Raw genomic sequence first — 19,145 nt, 5'->3', positions numbered from 1 at the left:
ACCTAAAAGTCGATTATTTGTATTGAGTGTTTTTCTTATATTTTTTTTCATGACACCTTTGAGGATTAGTTCATTGAACGTTAATGGGTGTCGTGATGCGATTAAAAGGGCTAGTCTTTTTGATTATATAATGATGAAAAGCGCTAGTGTGGTGTTTCTGCAGGAAACGCACACAGATGAGAACAATCAGATACAGTGGCAGAGTGAATGGAAGGGTCAGGCTATCTTGAGTCATGGTTCTAATGTCAGTGCAGGGGTGGCTATACTGCTGACACATGAATATAAAGAGCAACCTGTTAATGTGCTTGAAATCATTTCTGGTCGTTTACTGAGAGTTGATATAACTGTTCAAGGTAATAATTGTTCTTTTGTAAATGTATATGCACCCAATATTGGGTCAGAACGTGTTGATTTTTTTAATAAACTTAAAACTGCTCTAAGTGACATCTCTCATGATAGGACCATTGTTCTGGCAGGAGATTTTAACTGCACTTTAAGTCATACTTTAGATAGGAATCATGATGAGCCCCATAGTCAATCTGCAGACGCGCTTCGGTCTTTAATTGTTTACCACAATCTTGTAGATGTTTGGAGAGAATCATTTCCTCAGACTAGGCAATACACCTGGGTGAAAATAAATTCTAATATGGTATCTGGGGCTAGGTTGGACAGGATTTATGTACAAAAAAGTAAAAGGGATCATTTCTATAATAGCTGTATTTTTCCTACTGCTTTGTCTGATCACCATTGCCTATCTATTGACTTCTTTACTGCAGAGAGCACATGTAAGAATTTTTTTTGGAAATTTAATAACAGGCTACTTTTAGATCAGAATTTTGTGCACTCTTTCACTTATTTCTGGGAGATCTGGAGAGAGAGTAAAACAAAGTATACTTCCCTGAGCCAGTGGTGGGATATTGGCAAAACTCAGATTAAATTGTTTTGCCAGAGTTACTCTGCTTACAATAAAAGTTTTCTGGACAAGAAGATGGAACAGCTTGAACAGGAAATACTACTTCTCAATTTTGAACGGGACAGTGACGCTGAGTCTTTGAAACAGAATAAATTTCTTTTGAGGAATCTACTGGAAGAAAGAGCCCAGGAGACGCTGATTCGTGCACGATTCGCATCTTTTAATAGCATGGACTCTCCTACTTCATTCTTTTTTAACTTTGAGAAGAAGACTGTGGATAAGAAGATTTTAGGCTGTTTGAAACTTCCAGAGGGGAGGAAAGTTAATGATGCTCATGCGATTATCTCTTACGCACTATCTTTTTATGAGGATCTCTACAGAGCTGAACCTTGTGATGAAGAGATGGCTGAAGTTCTCTTTAAGGATTTACCTCAGCTTTCGGAAGGGGAAAAAACCATGCTTGACAAACCTTTGACTTTTGATGAACTATCTGTTGCTGTAAATGAACTGTCTTCAGGCAAATCTCCAGGATTGGATGGACTTAATGCAGAGTTTTATAAACATTTCTGGCCAGTCATCGGAAAGGATTTGTTTGCTGTTTTCATGGAGAGTTTTAACAGAGGTACACTTCCTTTGAGTCTACGAAGAGCTGTGGTCACCCTATTACCTAAAAAGGGGGATCTTGAAGACATTAAATGCTGGCGTCCGGTCTCCTTACTTGGAGTAGACTATAAGATTTTTTCAAAATCTTTAACTAACAGAATTAAATTGTACATCTCCTCAGTGATTCATCCTGATCAGTCATATTGCATTCCAGGAAGGACTATTTTTGACAACCTTTTTTTGATTCGAGACCTGATTTCTTTTGCAAAAATACAAAATTCTGACATTGGTTTTGTGTCTTTGGATCAGGAAAAAGCATTTGATCGGGTCGATCATGGTTTCCTGGTTAAGTGCCTTGAGGCTTTTGGTTTTGGTCCATCTATTATTGCTTATATTAAACTATTGTATACCGATACCTACAGCATGCTGAAAATTAATGGTACCATTACAAGACCTTTCAGAGTAAGCAGAGGCATAAGGCAGGGGTGTGGTCTCTCAGGTATCCTGTATGCAATTGCAATTGAACCTTTTTTGGTAGCACTGAGAAACAAGTTATGTGGCATATCTACAGTGTGTCAGTCCACCTCAGACCTGAAAACTGTTAAGCTTAGTGCATATGCTGATGATGTCACTGTTTTTATTAGATCTGCTCAGGACGTCAGGATTTTGAGAGAATATTTGGAGGTTTATCAAAAAGCTTCCTCATCTAGAATTAATTGGCAAAAGTGTGCATCCTTTTTACTGGGTGAATGGGAGAATGGAGGGCCTCCAGTGCTTCCTCAGAACTGTTCCTGGAGTCTAGAGGGATTTAAAGTGCTGGGAATTTTCCTTGGTACTGATCAATATATTCAGAAAAACTGGGATGGAATGTTTGAGAAAGTTTCTGGGCGTATACAAAGATGGAGATGGATACTAAAGCAACTGTCATATAGAGGAAGAGTGCTTATTATTAATAATTTAGCAGCTTCCATGATGTGGCATCGTTTAAATGTGCTTGACCCACCAAAAGATTTGTTGCAACGTCTGCAGAAGACTTTTGTTGAATTTTTTTGGGATGGTTACCATTGGCTTCCCCCAGCAATTCTGTATTTGCCGGTCAATGAAGGGGGTCAAGGGTTGATTGATTTGGCTGCCAAGGTTAAAGCTATGAGGTTAAAGACTGTTCAGAGCCTGCTCTACTCTGTGGATTTTAGGCCATGGATATCGTTTGGTCTGGCGCTGCTCAGAACTTTTGGTGGGTTTTGTCTTGATAGGCAGTTGTTTTTAATGTCTTCCTATGATGGAAAGTTTTTACCTGATGTAAAATTTTATACTTCTGTGTTAAACTCCTGGACATGTGTTAAATTGATTAGAAATGAAATGAATCATTTTGGCCTTGAAGAACCACTGTTTTATAACTCTATATTGGGTGATAATGTTTGTACATCTAATACAATGGTTAAACATTTTTTTGAAAAAAAGCTGACTAAAGTTTTTGACTTGATTGATACCTTGTCTAAAAAATGGAGGCCAATTATAGAGATTGCTAATCAGGCTGGTATTAAATCAGTCAGGACGGTGGAAAGGCTCATTGGTGGTTTGAAAGCATCTTTTCCCTCCACACTCCTCCTGTTTGTTAACAGTTTTCTGTCTGGAGGTCCTTCTGAAGTTTTGTTTCCTAAGATATTAATTTCTCCCAAGGTTGGTTTTGAAGAAAATCATGTAGGAAAGCTGCTGACATTTAACAGGTTACAAGAGCTTGATTTTCAGATGGTAGGAAAAAGAGACCTATACCAGTTATGTGTTAAAGTAGATTATTTTGAGAATATTAAAGATAGGGATGATACAAAATGGAGAGATTTTTTAAAAGTTCCTACAACACTTTCTCCTTCATGGAGGCTTTTTTATAAGGGTCCACTACCTAAACGATCTGGGGACCTACAGTGGAGGTTACTACATTGTGCACTACCTACTAATTCTCATGTTTCTAAATTTAATTTGAATGTACTGCCATTTTGTTTTTTCTGTTCTGAACTAGAATCTGTGTTTCATGTTTTTACTGAGTGTTCTAGATTGGCTCCATTATTTATGCTGCTCGAAAGACTTTTTGGGAATTTAGGCTTTGTTTTCAACAAGACACTATTTATATATGGCTGCAAGTATTCAAGAGCGCACCGACAGCAGTGTACTGTAGCAAATTTTATAACTGGACAAGCCAAGTTAGCCATCTGGAAGTCTTGCAGACTGGCAGCTGAAGGGCGAAATGTAGATGTTGTTCTGCTGTTTATTGCTTTGGTGGAATCCAGGATAAAAGTGGAACATAGTTTTTTTCAAATGACAAATAACTTGCTTGAGTTTGAGTTTAAATGGGGTATAAATGGAGCTTTACTGTCATTTTCTGAGGAAGGAGGAATAATGTTTAATTGGTGATGTATGATGGTTATGTTGAGTGATTATTATTATTATTATTATTATATATAAATTTTTTTTTTTTTTTTTTTTTTTTTTTTTTTTTTTTGCAACATAATGTGTGAAATATAATGAAGTGTTCGGTTTTAAGATGTTTTAATAAAGTGTGTTAAAAGTCAAAAGTCTCTCTCTCTCTCTCTCTCTCTCTCTCTCTCTCTCTATATATATATATATATATATATATATTTTTATTTTTTTTTTCCACACAGTAATTTTTATTTTGGGTGAACTACACAATACATATTGTCACTAATCACTGATAAGGGACAAAAGTCCTCATTATGTTAAAAATAAAAATATTCATAAAAATACAAATTCTTAAAATGATAGTTCACTTTGAAATAAATTTTTGAAATGTTTTAGCTTACCTCAAGGGCATCCAAGATGTAGGTGTCTTTGTTTTTGTTTCAATTTTGATATTTTTAGGTCAAATCATTGTTGTCTATCAGTCATATAATGGAGATTTATGGGGCCCACCTCAAAGAGCATGCACAGAAAAGTCCAAATTAAACATGACTCGTAAATGTAAGTACACATTGATGGCCAAAGACACGAAACAAGCGGTTTGTGTGAGAAAACGAACAGTATTTATATCATTTTTACCTCTTGTAACCACAGCCATGTCCAACTGATCTGAAGGCACGGGCGCTTCGGCCTGCACGTGCGCCGGAAGTGATCTCTTTTGCGCATGTACATCCCTCATTGTTTACACAGAGATTTGAAGATCTAAACATATTTAGATAAGGAAATCGCAAGATGATTTCGATATCTAAATATGTTTTAAATATGTTTTGTGTCTTAGGCCATCACTTACATTTACGAGTCATTAAATCATGTTTAATTTGGACTTCTCTGTGCATGCTCTTTGAGGTGGACCCCATAAATCTCCATTATATGACTGATAGACAACAACGGTTTGACCTAAAAATATCAAAATTGAAAATACTGTGGAAACAAAGACACCTACATCTCGGATGCCCTTGAGGTAAGCTAAAACATATCAAAAATGAATTTCAAAGTGAACTATCCCTTTAAAGGTTCTCTAAGCGATGTTCGGTGATGTCACTTCTTGTTAACGTTAGAAGTATTGTCAAACAAAACAGAGGCTAGCTAGACGCTGCCTCCTCCTCAACCCATCCCCTCCCCCTGTAGTTTTACTGTTACTTCATTCAAGGTGTAATGTTGCCAAGTTAGATAAATGCTTTTCTATAATGCAAAAAAAGGAAACATTACCAGAAAAACACGATAAAACGTTTCGCCACCTGAGGTTATTACTTTAGCTCCCATACAAGGACGCAATAATAGCAAGATAACGTTAGCTACAAATTTAGTCAAAGTTGTTAATAGGCTATGAATAAAAATACAAATTCATAACAAACAGTTGGTGAAAACAATCATTCACACAAACTGTCGCCCTACTGTGATTTTGCTTGATTATTTACTAAAGAGATTGATAGCTATAGCTGAATTACAACCTAGTTGTATTCACCAAAGTCAGCACTGACATTGTTCTAGCTAATAACCTTGTGTTTGTTATAGGACACATGGATCCATTTAGAAAAAAAAACAAGCTGGATTTACCCACCTGTCCAGCAAAAACAGAGCTAATCTGGATGTCGGAAATGGAAGCCCTTCTGCCATCTTTCAAAGACTTTTCCAATGTAAATTTGGACATGCATTCCTTCTCCTTTCCTCTCTTCTTTGCATTTTTGCAATCTATTCATCAGAACGTCATCTCTTTGCTTGTGTGTTGGTCAAATCAAACTTAAAGATATTTTTTTCTAACTTCCCTCTTCAAGCTTCTCTCTCCTCCACACACTTCATGTGTAGGCTACGTACACTAACCCCACCCCCAAATCAATCTGGTCGGTTATTGGCAGGAACACTGTTTTGTTTCGTGGAGCAGGATGCCCCAGTTTGTCCATGACCCAGTAGGACCTGGTTGAGGGGTTACACATGCTCTATACTTGGAAATACATGTAATTTAACCTGACCTCAGCATGAGGTCACAATGTAAAATTGCCAAAAGTTTAAAAATGCAACAATATCAAAAATGGCAGAGATGTGTAAACAATACAACCAAGTAAATCTTGAATTTAAATCTTGAATAAAAATGCCTATCAAAGTTGTCCTTACTTTGCATAGGCTAATGTCTGAATAATTCAGACAGTGCCATCATGGCCATCTTTAACTCGAACCCTTTTCCTGCTCATTGTTGATCTTAGGGTAGGACACACAGTCCTGGAAGTTTTATATAAATATTTTTTATATTTTATACAATCAATATTGAAGTCTCTGCAGTAGCAACCTTATCATGTCAACCCTGTCTTCCCGGTGTAATAGTTTCTGTAAATAGTTGTGGTAGAGTGGAACCTCCACTCCACTGTACAACATCTGGTTATGGTGGTTTATTCTGCCGCTAAATAAATCTGCCACTATAAAATCTGATTACTGTACCAAATTGGGTGGTTAAAAATAGCTACCTTATATTCAACAATTGTTTTATCTTATTTGCTATTACTGTATATTTGCTATAGAGTCTCTACAGTTTGTCTGTATTAAATTGGCCAGCTCTTACTGGTAACATTAAACTCTCTCTCTTAACTTAGCCTAGCCTAGCTAAATCTAGAAAAATTTTCAAATAATTATCCTCTGTCTTTTAGTAATCTTCACCAGCTGCATTTATTTTTCATTTTTGTTTCTTTCCTGGCAGTGGTTAATCCCCGTTGTAAATCGGAGTCCAGACTCAATTGGGTGTCTACAGTGCTTGTCGCACACAGCGGAACTATCGTAAGAACAGATCATCCGATCCTGCTGTACTTCAGCACGGAGCGTAAATACTGAGACACTCCCTGTCATCTTCAATCATGTGGTGGTTTTTGCCTTGTGTCTTCGGCTTCATCAGACTCTACTTAGACGGCGTCAAAGTTCTCCTATACCAGCTTTTCAACAAATCGTTCAAACTGCCAGGTTAGAGGTTTTTATCGTTACGGTTTTGCAGTTGTCTAACGGGTAACGTTTGTTATTTTTTGTGTCTAGCAGCTGTCAAACGTTTCAATAGTTACAGTCTTATGGTAACTTTGCTGCGCTTAACGGAAAGTTCACCCAAAAAACAAACGTTCTGAATCGCATTCATTTTCAAAACCGATAAACACGAAATACTTAATGAGTTGTGCGCGGCAGAAGGATCAGTCATTCACGTTAGTTGTATGAAACAACAGTTGTAATGAATGTGGATGAACTGAGACTGTTTGGTCCAAAAACTGAAGAGAGTGAATAAATGACAGTTAATGCGCGTTTGAATAGGGAGTAAAAATATTAACTTTTTTTGTTGAGCGAACTACTTCAACTTTATCTTTACATTATACTACAGTTCGTATGACAGTTGTATTATATGGCTGTTAAAAATCGCGTTTGTTGAGATTGATTGTTTTCTGTTTCTTACACTATATTCTTCTTCTACACTTCTGACACTATATTCTTCTTCTATCTGTACTCTATACTTTATTCATACAATTATAAATATTATTATTTATTAATCTCAAGTTTCTACTCGATTGCTTGGTTGCAATTGTAGACAGTCCTATAAGCTACTTCAACTTAAACCACCGTTAAAGGGCAACCATGTCTCAGTGCAAAGCACGAGGATTAGACCCAAATCCTTCCTCACAATGGTCTTTTGATTCAGAAATATTTAAAGCTTTTGAAGCCCACAGGATTAGCTAACTTACTAGAGAAAAAAAAAGAAGAAGAAAGAAACATGATTAAGGAACACTGATTTTTAAGACTTTTAAAAAATATATATTTTGTGTGATGGCTATAAAATATAAGCCTTACAGTTAATGCATAATTAACTTAATATTATTTGAGTTTAACTGGAAACATTTTAACATGGAAATAGTAACAAAAAGTGACTGCTTATCAGTGATGATTGTCATAATCTCACTTATTGGCCAGTAAAACATCTTGGACAAGTTTACTTGTTTATCAATATTACTAATTAGTATTAATAAATAATACCCATTAAGCAAAAGAGTGAAGGAATGGTATCACCAGTAGGCTTATCACAAAACATATCATGCAGTTCTACATTTAATGCTCTCTGAGGCCACTGCACATACAAAAAAAAAAAAAAAAAAAAAAAAAAACACACAGAGAGATGAAAGACTAGGGACTATGTCCCAATCAAAGACAGTGTCTGCGTAAAACAACTAGTTTTTGTAATATTATGCATTACATTTTTTTTCCATAATTTTCTTGCTTTCTGTCTTGCACAGATTTGCCCAAGCAGAATGGAAAGGTTGCCATAGTTACAGGGGGAGCCAGAGGAATGGGATATGAGATTTCCAGACATCTGGTCAGCCTGGACATGCATGTGATCATTGGTATAGTATCATCTCATACCTAATTTCAGATCAGTAAACTAACACTATTCCACTGGTGTCTTGACTCCAGCTTACAGATCCATTCCTATGGTTATGTCATCTGTTAATTGGTTTCCTGCTACTTGTGATGCTTTCCATACCATGTATAGTGTTATTAGCATGACTGGTGTTGAAGGACCTCAAACCCACCTTCTTCCTTATCTTCATGTTTCAAACATTTCCTCTTCTTTTTCCTCCTTGTCAGTCTGCTTTATCAATAAGAGCTTTTTCCTGGAGTTTAGTGACGCATATTAGGCAATAAGAAGGTGCGATGTGTAAGAATTTAGATAAAAATATCCCAAAAATGAGCTACACGCATCAAAAGAATGAGAAGAAATGAAGTTGATGATGTCATTAAAAAATCACATGTTATAGTGCTGCAGAGACATCAACCTGAATTAGCATGCTAAATTACTAGCCGCAGCCCTACAGGTGTCATAATACCAGTTTTGGTCTTGGGAGGCGGTATGCGGCGAACATAACCAGCAGCCAAACTGTTACCATAGACTGTAAAAAAATATGGACGTAGTGTCCGTGACGTCGCCCATAGGTTTCTGAAGAGCGTTTTTGAAGCCTAAAGTGGGCGGGGCCGGCCGTCGCCATCTTGGCAGTGCGTCACCTCTCGTCACTACCGGATAAATTAAAATGGGCACAGAGGCGGGACGCGGGTGGAGCTGAGGTGCTAATGCTATGCTACTGCTGCTGAATTGACAGCTGATTGAAAAAGTAAATCCAATGGTTAAAGTTCATGTTTTGCCCTTCGAAATATTATAATAGTTAAGACGTAAATAAAAGTGAGACTATTTACTTTACTTTTTTATCAACTTTATTAATCTCACAAGGGGCAATTAGTTAAGAGCATGTATAGACCATTTCACAAGATGTAAACAACACTGGTCCAGAAGCACTTCCTGTTTCAGTTTTTTAACACTACATAAAAGCTGGGATAAAATACAACCAACAGAACATTTAAAACTGAATCAAAAATTTAAACAAACATCTTTAAGATGTTTTCTTTACATGTGAAATAAAGAAAACGGTTACAAACTGAAACAGGAAGTGCTTCTGGGCCAGTGTTGTTTACATCTTTTGAAATGGTCTATACAAGTACATAACACAGATCACACACATTTCTCGCAACATACCAGCAGTCAACTATGTGCATCGTGATGCATTATTATTCTGCTAGTTAAAAATGTATTAGTTACTTACAATATTGCTCTAAGCTTGTGCATGTGACAGTGATTCAAGGCAAGCACATGTCAGTCGGCATCTCACGTCAAGTTTGTAAAGAGCTTTAATTCAGTCCATTTTACAATCTGATTTTGGCCGCCTCTCAGTTTCTCAGATGGTAAAAACAGTAAATGAACTAAAAATCCGCGCTCATTCAAGGGTGTGCATCTATTGCATGGACGGAGAGAAAGCTCTGAAATTATCAGACATCCATTAGTGCATGCGAGGGAAACAGTTGGAAACACAGCACTGGTTGTTTTCTCCATGGGCTATGTGCACAACTGTAGTTTCGAACTTCCGCTTTTGTCAGAAGTCGGCGTATCAGTTTCTGGTCTACGACTGGTCATCCGCATCCACTAATAAACAAAGAAGATGAGTGCTGCTGTTGTACGAAAAAAAGAGTTCTTAAACACATCTAAGTTTCTAAGAACTGTAGGTGGATCTAACGTCCGTTTCACACCCGTTTGCAGTGTGTGTTGCGGTTCAGGAGCGTGCTGTTAGTGCGTTCACATATTATGATGCGTTTCCAGTGAATAACTGATCCGCGGCTGTACAACAAACACATACTTAATATTTTTATTATTTTTTGCGTGTCGATCAAATTGTCTATTTTGTGCAGCCACTGCGCACGAAGGTTGGTGTTTATCAGGAAGCAGTAGAAGCTCAAATGGCTGTTAGCGACTTGAAGCAGAGCAAGTGCCGCACAGCAGTCTCCTAACGCACCATGTAAACAGGTTAGGGCTTTCACTTTTCACATATAACAGCAGCACAGCGATCGTTTCCACAGCGAATCTATTTCTGCTGTGCTGCAAACGCTGGTGGTCAAAATGATAAAGATTAACCTGAAAATGTAGTAATTTCACCATAAATGCGTTTAATTAAATAAAATGAAGTAATCTCACCATAAATGCACATTTAATCAAGGAAAACTACAATTTACTTCAACCAGGCGACAGAATGAACTCGTCTCGATCATGGAGGTGGAAAAATAAGTTTTGTGACATGCAAGATCTGTTGTTTTAAAATTAAGATGCAAACGAAAAGGCAAGTCGGCTGCTTTTGTCAATTTCAAGTTTTAATTTAAATTATTTGCGATTTTAATATAGGAAATATTTGACTGAGCAACTTGTAATGCATGGAGTAATAGCCCTAACTTACATTGTTTAAATTGTGTTTAAACGTGCATACAAAGAATCGCTATGCTGACACAACTTTTTGTTTTTAAAAATAAGTTGCAGCATAACTTCTGGACTTTAAATAAAAATATTAAGTATGTGTTTGTTGTACAGCCGCGGATCAGACAAAAGCGGAAATTCGAAACTACGGTTGTGCACATAGCCTATACTCAACACGACGGAATCCAACGGCGTGCACGGGCGAAGGTATAATAACATGTATTAAATTGTATGAAATAATCCCGGAAAATGCACAAACACAGCTGAGGGTGACGCTAACAGACAGCAGACAAACGACTAGCATTGAAAGCGGCGGCAAGAATCCACCTGTCACTCAAGTGTCCACACCCTTAATTATGCAGAACTTTAAGGCTTAAATATAATTTAAACAGATGAGTTGTAAAAAAATTCACCCCCCTCACAGTCGTCATGAAGGGCAAAATTAGCGATATAGACCAAAACAACTATTTGCCACCAGGCTGTAAACATGTTTTTTTCTGCTGTGAAGTTAGACATTTTAACTTGGGGGAGATACAGATTTGACTCGCTTTTGCAGCCAGCCTCATGCGCCCACTTGATGAATTGCAGTTTAATTCACTTCCGTGTTGGCTTCAAGAGAGAGACGGGGAGGTTGCCCCTTGACTGTTACACAAATAACTTGCACGGCTTGTGGGCGTACTTGAACCTGATATTGTCAATCGCGTGGAAAGTACAGCCCACTACTAAATTTCAGTTGTGGGAAGAGAGCGGAAGAATGGTTGAAGCCCTTGGCAAGAGACCCTTACCACCACCCCAACCACCCGCTGCAGGGACAAAAAACACGCTCTATAGCTATTTTTTTCTTGCCAACTACGTGACCTAAATTATGCTTATTAAATTGCTTTCCTGAGGTAAATCTGACATATTTGTTCTCTAGCTATGTTATTGACCTCTGCATACTGATAAAAATAAAAAAAAATATTGGTCGATCGATATCTTTCAATAGTGTTCATGTTTTTTTACTATTAGGTAGTAGAGATGATCGGTTCACGTGCGCTAGGGATCTGTGGTGTAACATTTACAAGCGCCAAAATGGTATTTATTGTTTGAATTGTGTAATAGACTCTGAGAGCTGAGATTTTTTTAAAATATTGTAACTAACCTGCTCTGTCTAGTCTTTTGGTCTCCGTGTCCTCTTTGCTTTGCGATTTTTCTGAGCATGACAAAATTGATGTGTGGCGTGAGAGCATGTGAAAAGTGTCAATTGCGTGTCTCACTGTGAATTTCTGAGAGTTGGCAGCTCTGAATGGCGCTAGCTTGGTCAACATCAGTGAATGCTGTGTGTCAAATTAATTTAATTCAAACTAACAGTAAAAATGCAATAGGAACAAAACGAATATGAACATATGCACTGGTAAAGGTGAAGGGGAGTAGTTTGAAAATGTTATATTTAAAAAAAAATCACTTGACATCAACTGACGTTCCTCTGGAGTCAAAATGTCCTCCAGGAGTTGGCTTGGCTTCGGCTAAGGTCGAAGGTTGGGGCGGAGCATAGTGACTATGCCGTTTCTTGTTTGTTACTCTAGAGTAGACCAACTCACTTTCTGAAGGTATACTGCCCCCATCTGGTATGGAAAGTGGAGTATGAATAGTTTTTTTGGTGGACATTACACAAGGCACCTTTAAGCAAGAGTAACTCCTCACATCTTCATGCAAATGCAGGACAGGGTACTGCAGATGCAGGAACAGGACTTGACTATATGCCAAGACTGTTTGGTAATATTGGTAAAAGCTCATGGTAAAACATTTTATGCAAAATCACTGAGCTCCATAGTTGTAGCTAGCCTGGATGCCAGCCCGAACCCCACCCACAACATTTTTTGGTCGGGAAGTTCGGTCTGGACTCGATCCATTGAGGAGAAATTATGATCAGGCAAGAAATGAACGGGCCAATTAAATTGCCAGGACGGGCTTTATACGATGATGGACAGATGATCTGCAGGGACGTAATCATCACGTTATCAAAGAGCGCTTAACTGATTTCCTTCAGAGATGACTGCAGCTGGAGAATTGAGATGTATAGATTCCGCTGTCGTGTCTGTTGTAAAATAAATCGACAGTGCATTCATTTTAATAGACAAACAGAGAACTGCAATCAAGGCATTTGTTGATTGGAAAGATATTTTTGGCGTCCTTCCTACATGATTCGGGAAAAGTGTAACTTATCAGCTGGCTCTGACGGTTGTTAAGAAGATGGGACATAATGAAAAGCCTGTGGTTGTTGTGGTTTCTCCTTTGGTCACACTCATGGAGAAGTAAGTAAAAGAAGCAACAATCGTTATTTAACTTCTAAAATAAGTAAGTTCTGTATTTGAAAACTGCACTGTGCAAAGGAGTTGACTTACTGCGTTGCTCTGATTGGTTGTAGGTCTACCGAATTGAGTGCAGAGGGTTTTTTTTTTCCTGGTTCGATTAAGATATGCCTCATAATCAAAGCCCAACGGAGGGGTATCAGACTCATTTTCTTATTAGAAAATGAGTATGACGAAGTCAGGCTAGCAAACGATATTATTTGTTGTATTTTCGTGTAAAAAATAATGGAGTTGATTTGGAATTATTCAGCCTTTATGAGCAAGTAGAAAATAATTTGCAAACACAGACGTGAAAAATATTCATAAACCCAGCAGTAGAATTAGTAGTTGTATAATTAGTAGTAGTAGATGTAGTAAATACTTAGTAGAATTTGTAGTAGTATTATTACGTATTACGTTTTTTACATTTTTACATTGTAGTAGTATTATTAAGTATTACGTTTTTTTACATTTCAAACATGTAATTGATTTGAATTATTATTGTGTGATGTTTTTCAGTAAAGTTGCACTATTTAAAGATTATCTGCACTTTTACAGAAGAAACGCGTATCTGCAATTTTTTCATTTCTGCAAGGGCTGGTTTTGGGATTTTTACTATTTTATGTAATTGGTATATTATAGGTGCCTGTTTGATAATGGGTATGTTTTACTTTAGATCAATGTTTGTGTTTCTGAGCCTCTCAAGAATGCATGCAGCTATCATTTGTTGCCAAAAACAGGCTACTATATTTTTATGTTGTCATTGATATTGTTATTGCAATAAATTCCAAAAAATATCGTCATATAGTTTTAAGTCCATATCGCCAATATTGTTCTACACAATTAATTCCCTTACATGTCCAACAAAAATAATAACTTCTCAGGATTTTCTGTGTCTTTAAATCTTTTTACTTTGTGTATGGGCTACTGTACCAATGTTTACGCTTGTTTTTTTTTTTTTTGTCTTTGTCTTCTGGCTTCAGACTTTTTCTGTTTCTTTGGCCATACAGGCACTGATCCTCCAATTGTTTCTGCTGGTAAAACGCGATAATAAGTCAATTTTATTGTTTAGTGTTATTTTCTAATGTTTTCACATCACGAAACAACACTATGCTACTTGTGTATCAACGAAGAGTGCAGCCAATGAGCATGAGTATTCTTTCCGACATGTGTAGATCATTTCATTCCAATGTGGCAAAATACATTTAGAGAGGGATCACCTCCACCATAGATAATTAAAACACTTTTTTATAGAATAGAGAAAAACATTTTAATAATTTTTTTAATCTTTTTTTTATTTCTTAATAGGAAATGCATGCATTGCCACACAGCTGATACTTTGATACTTCAAAAAGTTTATTAAGAGATCGTAAAAATAATCTACATGAATTGAGCAGTTTAGTCTAAATTTTCTGAAGAGACATGATCGCTTTATATGATGAGACTGAATTTAGGCTTTTATTCACTTCCACATTCATTTACATTTATTCATTTAGCTGACGCTTTTATCCAAAGCGACTTACAATTGCTATATGTCAGAGGTCGCACGCCTCTGGAGCAACTAGGGGTCAAGTGTCTTGCTCAGGGACACATTGCTGTCTCACAGTGGATTTGAACTCGGGTCTCTCACACCAAAGGCATGTGTCTTATTCACTGCGCCATCACCACCCCATCCCACCCCAGCCCACTTGACATGCGAGAACCAATGAGGTTCATTCTTGTGCACATTTGAGCTTCAGCAGGAACCAATGCGCCGAGCAGGTTTGGTTGAGCTTTTGTTTATGTTTACTGATCAATGTTTATATGTGAATTAAAGCCTAAATTCAATCTGTTCATTATATAAAGTGATCTTTATATTATTATTATTATTTTTTTTTTACTAATTTGCTTCTTTAAATTCTTCATGTGTCATTGATGCAATTATAACTTAATTTGTATATAATTTGTATATTTAACATCTTCCTTTCTGTCTTTTCTTTCTTTTCTTCAGCTGGGAACGATGAAGAGGAGGGTCTGGCAGCAGTGAAGAAGATTCAGGAGTTGAATCAGGGAAAAGGTAAAATTCTTGCTAAATTAAATGTTTTTGGAGGACCTGGAGCTTTTAGCTAGACTGCTGTGTAAGAAAGGCTCTGTGTTTTCCCGAGCATCATCATGTCTACTCCCTCTTCCATCGGCCATCCTGACCTTTTCGTTCTCATTGAGGTGATGATTTACTCCACCAAGAACCTGATACCACTTAACTTTTCTTGTCATGTTTGGACTGGTGTGTTTACTGGAATGTGTGAAAGCAAGCAAAAGAATACCAAGAGAGCGATGTTTGATGATTTTGTTCTCTGAAGAACCATAACCTCATTGTAATGCAGATCGGATATTGGGATGAAGGCGTGCTCGGTTCACTGCGGTATCCACCCCTCCCCCACGTGGATTTTCAACTGCTAGGCGAGAACAGGCCCGTCGGTTTTCATCATTGGGCTATTGAAGTTGAGAGAGAATGTACTGAAGGAAAGCTGTCCTTTTGCCCGCATCTAGGGTCAGGGTCAGTTTGTCTAAAAACCTTAACTTTAAATACAAGTTTTGAAATTGGTATTTGGTTCGAGCCAAAAAAAAAGAGCAATGCTGCAAAGATGTCAGATGTGCAATAAGTCTTTCAAAACAAGCTAAGGCTTGGCTGGAGGTCTGTTTATGTGTGTGGCTTTATGCTCAGCGTGATCTGTCACTGCTTCTCTAAGCTGGTCTAATAATGACACATGAACGCTTTATACGACTACAATCACCTAATGAGGGTTAGACATCATCACATCCAGTTAAATCGGAGTTGACTTCGGAAAAAAGACGGACTGAGCGGACAAAGATAAGACATGTAATTATAATGGGCTTAGAAGGCTGTATGGGAACCTTGTTTATTGCTGCTCAATTGGACTGTTTTAATGTTGCTGTTGGTAGGTTATTAAAAATGAATGCTGTGCCAGGAATGTTGCTGGTTTAAGAAGTTGGTGTGGTCAAAGAGGTCACACTTGAAAATGTTTACTTCAATGTCTATTTCCTATAATTATTTATTTTGCTACTGAATCACAGAAAATATTGCACTAAAATTGCTAGGAATGTGTTTCTTCAACACAAGCATTATTATGACACATGCTGATAACTGTAATTAATGTGTATTAAATTAACCTTGGGGAGCACAATTAATTGAAAACTTAATCAAGATTATGATACGATTATTGTTACCGCAATTAACGAATCATGAAAAGTGTTGAATCTTTGTCACTTTTAACAGGTCCTGTGTGTTGCACTTCTGTAACTGGAGATGTGTAAACCTCCAGCATTAGCTTCAAGTATTGTTGTATTGCTTGCTTATGCATTTATTTATATAAATTTAGAATAATGGTTTTGTATTTCATGCTGCTAAGTGGGCCAGTGTGAAGTAATGCACTGTGTAAAATGGCAATACACTGATTTAGGAACACAGTTCTTGTCTTGTTTTGTAGCATGCATTATGAATATGACATGTAGTTGCCTTACACAAAAGTATTTTAGTATACATTTTATTCATAAGTTAATCACGATTAGAATATCAAAGAACATATTAAAGGGATAGTTCACTTTGAAATTAATTTTTGATATTTTTTAGCTTACCTCAAGGCCATCCAAGATGTAGGTGTCTTTGTTTCCACAGTATTTTCAATTTTGACATTTTTCAAACCGTTGTTGTCTATCAGTCATACACTGGAGGCTAAGGGGGTCCACCAAAAAGCATGCACAGAGAAGTCAAAATTAAACATGATTTAATGACTCGTAAATGTAAGTACACATTGATGGCCTAAGACACGCAACGAGCGGTTTGTGTGAGAAAACGAACAGTATTTATATCGATTTTACCTCTTGTAATCATAGCCATGACAAAATGATCTGACGGCACGGGCGCTTCGGTCTGCGCATGTGCCGGAAGTGATCGCTTGCGCGCCTACGTCACTCTTTGTTTATACAGAGATTTCGGAAGTTTTACCTTTCACTAAACATATTTAGATATACAGGAAAACCGCAATGGAAGACGATTTCGGTATATCTAAATATGTTTAGTAAAAGGTAAAACTTCCGAAATCTCCGTGTAAATATTGAGTGACGTCACACGCAAGCGATCACTTCTGGCGTAACATTGAACTGATTCAGTTCGGTTCAGTTGGATATTGCACAACTGATTTGGATCACTTGGACGTCACTGTGATTACATATAAATGCTGTTCGTTTTCTCACAAAAAAACGCTCGTTTCGTGTCTTAGGCCATCAATGTGTACTTACATTTACGAGTCATTAAATCATGTTTAATTTTGACTTCTCTGCATGCTTTTTGGTGGACCCCCTTAGCCTCCAGTGTATGACTGATAGACAACAACGGTTTGACTGAAAAATGTCAAAATTGAAAATACTGTGGAAACAAAGACATCTTGGATTCCCTTGAAGTAAGCTAAAACATATCAAAAATTAATTTCAAAGTGAACTATCCCTTTAAGGAACCATTTTTTAACCCTTATTGGACCATTCTTGCATTGACACTACGTCTCTTGCATTAGTTGATTTTGTTATACATTGGTCTGTGATACATTTTGTACATTTGTTGTTGCAAATTTTGCTCACCAATGTACAATTTTCTAAAGCCTAGTTTACATTACATGATTTTAAAATGTCGGCCTGAACTGTGCGGTTCACAATACAAAATCAGGAGTGTTCAAGTTGTTGAGCTGTTCACACCACACGACACAACGTGATTGATCCGCAACAGGAGATAACTCACTACACGATTCTATCTTGTCGACAAACCACGTTTTGTCATGAAAAATCACATGATAACTGGAACTGGAAATGACGCGAAACAGAACGCGCACCAATACCTAGCGAAGAAGACACAGAAACACAACATGCCAATATGGACGTCAGATAGAAACTAGTGCTGCAAACTGATTGCATGATGATTTGCTCTGGGATAAAATGCAAATAAAGAAAAAATAAGATATACCCGGTGAGGTCATGCGACAGCTCTGGATATCTAACATGCTAGATAGTTTTCTGGGCTCGGTGACGTGTCGGTGAGGCGTCTGCGAGTGTTTTTGATGCATTGGTGGCTCTTTCATACTAACAGATTGGCGAGCGTTCATCTAGCTCAACGATTTGCAAATCGGGCTTAAAATCATGTAGTGTGAACTAGGCTTGACTGGCTAACATGAGGTTTTGTTCAAATTGTGGAATTCCTCAATTGAGGAAGACATGTGATGGTTGTGGAAGAATTAGAGTGGTTTAAATATTATAAATATACCTGTTTTATTATAAATATGTTTTGCTTAACTAAACATGACGTACTGCTGTTCAAAAGTAGTTTAAAAAAAGAAAGAAATTAATAGTTTTATTCAGCAAGGATACATTAAATGTGTCAAATGTTACAGTTAAAGGGCACCTATTATGCCCCTTTTTACAAGATGTAATATTGGTCTCTGGTGTCCCTAGAATGTATTTGTGAAGTTTCAGCTCAAAATACCCCACAGTTAATTTATTATAACCATTTGAAAATGTCATTTTGGGGCCTGAAAATTCAGTATTTCAGCTGAATTTGGGCCTGAAAATTCAGCATTACTCAAAATTGCTGAAAAATTCTGCTTTGTTATTATAAATTTTAATATTATTTCACAATATTACTGTTTTTACTGTGTTTTTGATTGGGCATAAGAGGCTTATTATCAACCCTAAACTAGTATACCAGTCAAAGTGTTGGAAGGGCGAGCTAAAATTTTTGTACAAAAAGTTTGCACCAGGAAAAAAGTATTGAATTTAGATTGCTTTAGTTGAATATACCCAAGCTCAATTGAACTGAACCACCCAAAATGGCACAGGCCAAGCTCATCACGGGGTCACACTGACCCTTTACTCTGCAGCTTGAAGATAATGTCCATCTTAGACAGATAGTGCTGAGTGACTGATTCAGGGCAAAGCGCTGCTGGCAGGCACACTCGTCCCACGCTGATCCGCT

The 19,145-nt window shown here is 37.2% G+C and overlaps 1 protein-coding gene across 2 annotated transcripts in view; it reads left to right on the top strand.

Moving 5' to 3' along the window:
- The window catches only part of dhrsx (dehydrogenase/reductase X-linked), an 84,652-nt gene that overhangs the window by 14,955 nt on the left and 50,552 nt on the right, over positions 1–19,145 (top strand). The window contains exons 2-4 of one of the 2 annotated variants that reach the window (XM_039649571.2): positions 6,678–6,934; positions 8,242–8,349; positions 15,117–15,182. In XM_039649571.2, coding sequence (XP_039505505.1) covers positions 6,832–6,934; positions 8,242–8,349; positions 15,117–15,182 — 277 coding nt within the window. In that variant the 5' untranslated portion in view covers positions 6,678–6,831. The remainder of the gene's footprint in view (positions 1–6,677; positions 6,935–8,241; positions 8,350–15,116; positions 15,183–19,145) is intronic. The other variant, XM_039649572.2, reaches the window with a different exon arrangement.

The sequence above is a fragment of the Pimephales promelas genome, chromosome 6, assembly GCF_988280905.1.
Source record: "Pimephales promelas chromosome 6, fPimPro1.hap1.1, whole genome shotgun sequence".
Lineage (NCBI taxonomy): Eukaryota > Metazoa > Chordata > Actinopteri > Cypriniformes > Leuciscidae > Pimephales > Pimephales promelas.
The sequence above is the reverse complement of the archived record's forward strand: the minus strand, read 5'-3'. Positions and strand labels throughout refer to the sequence as shown.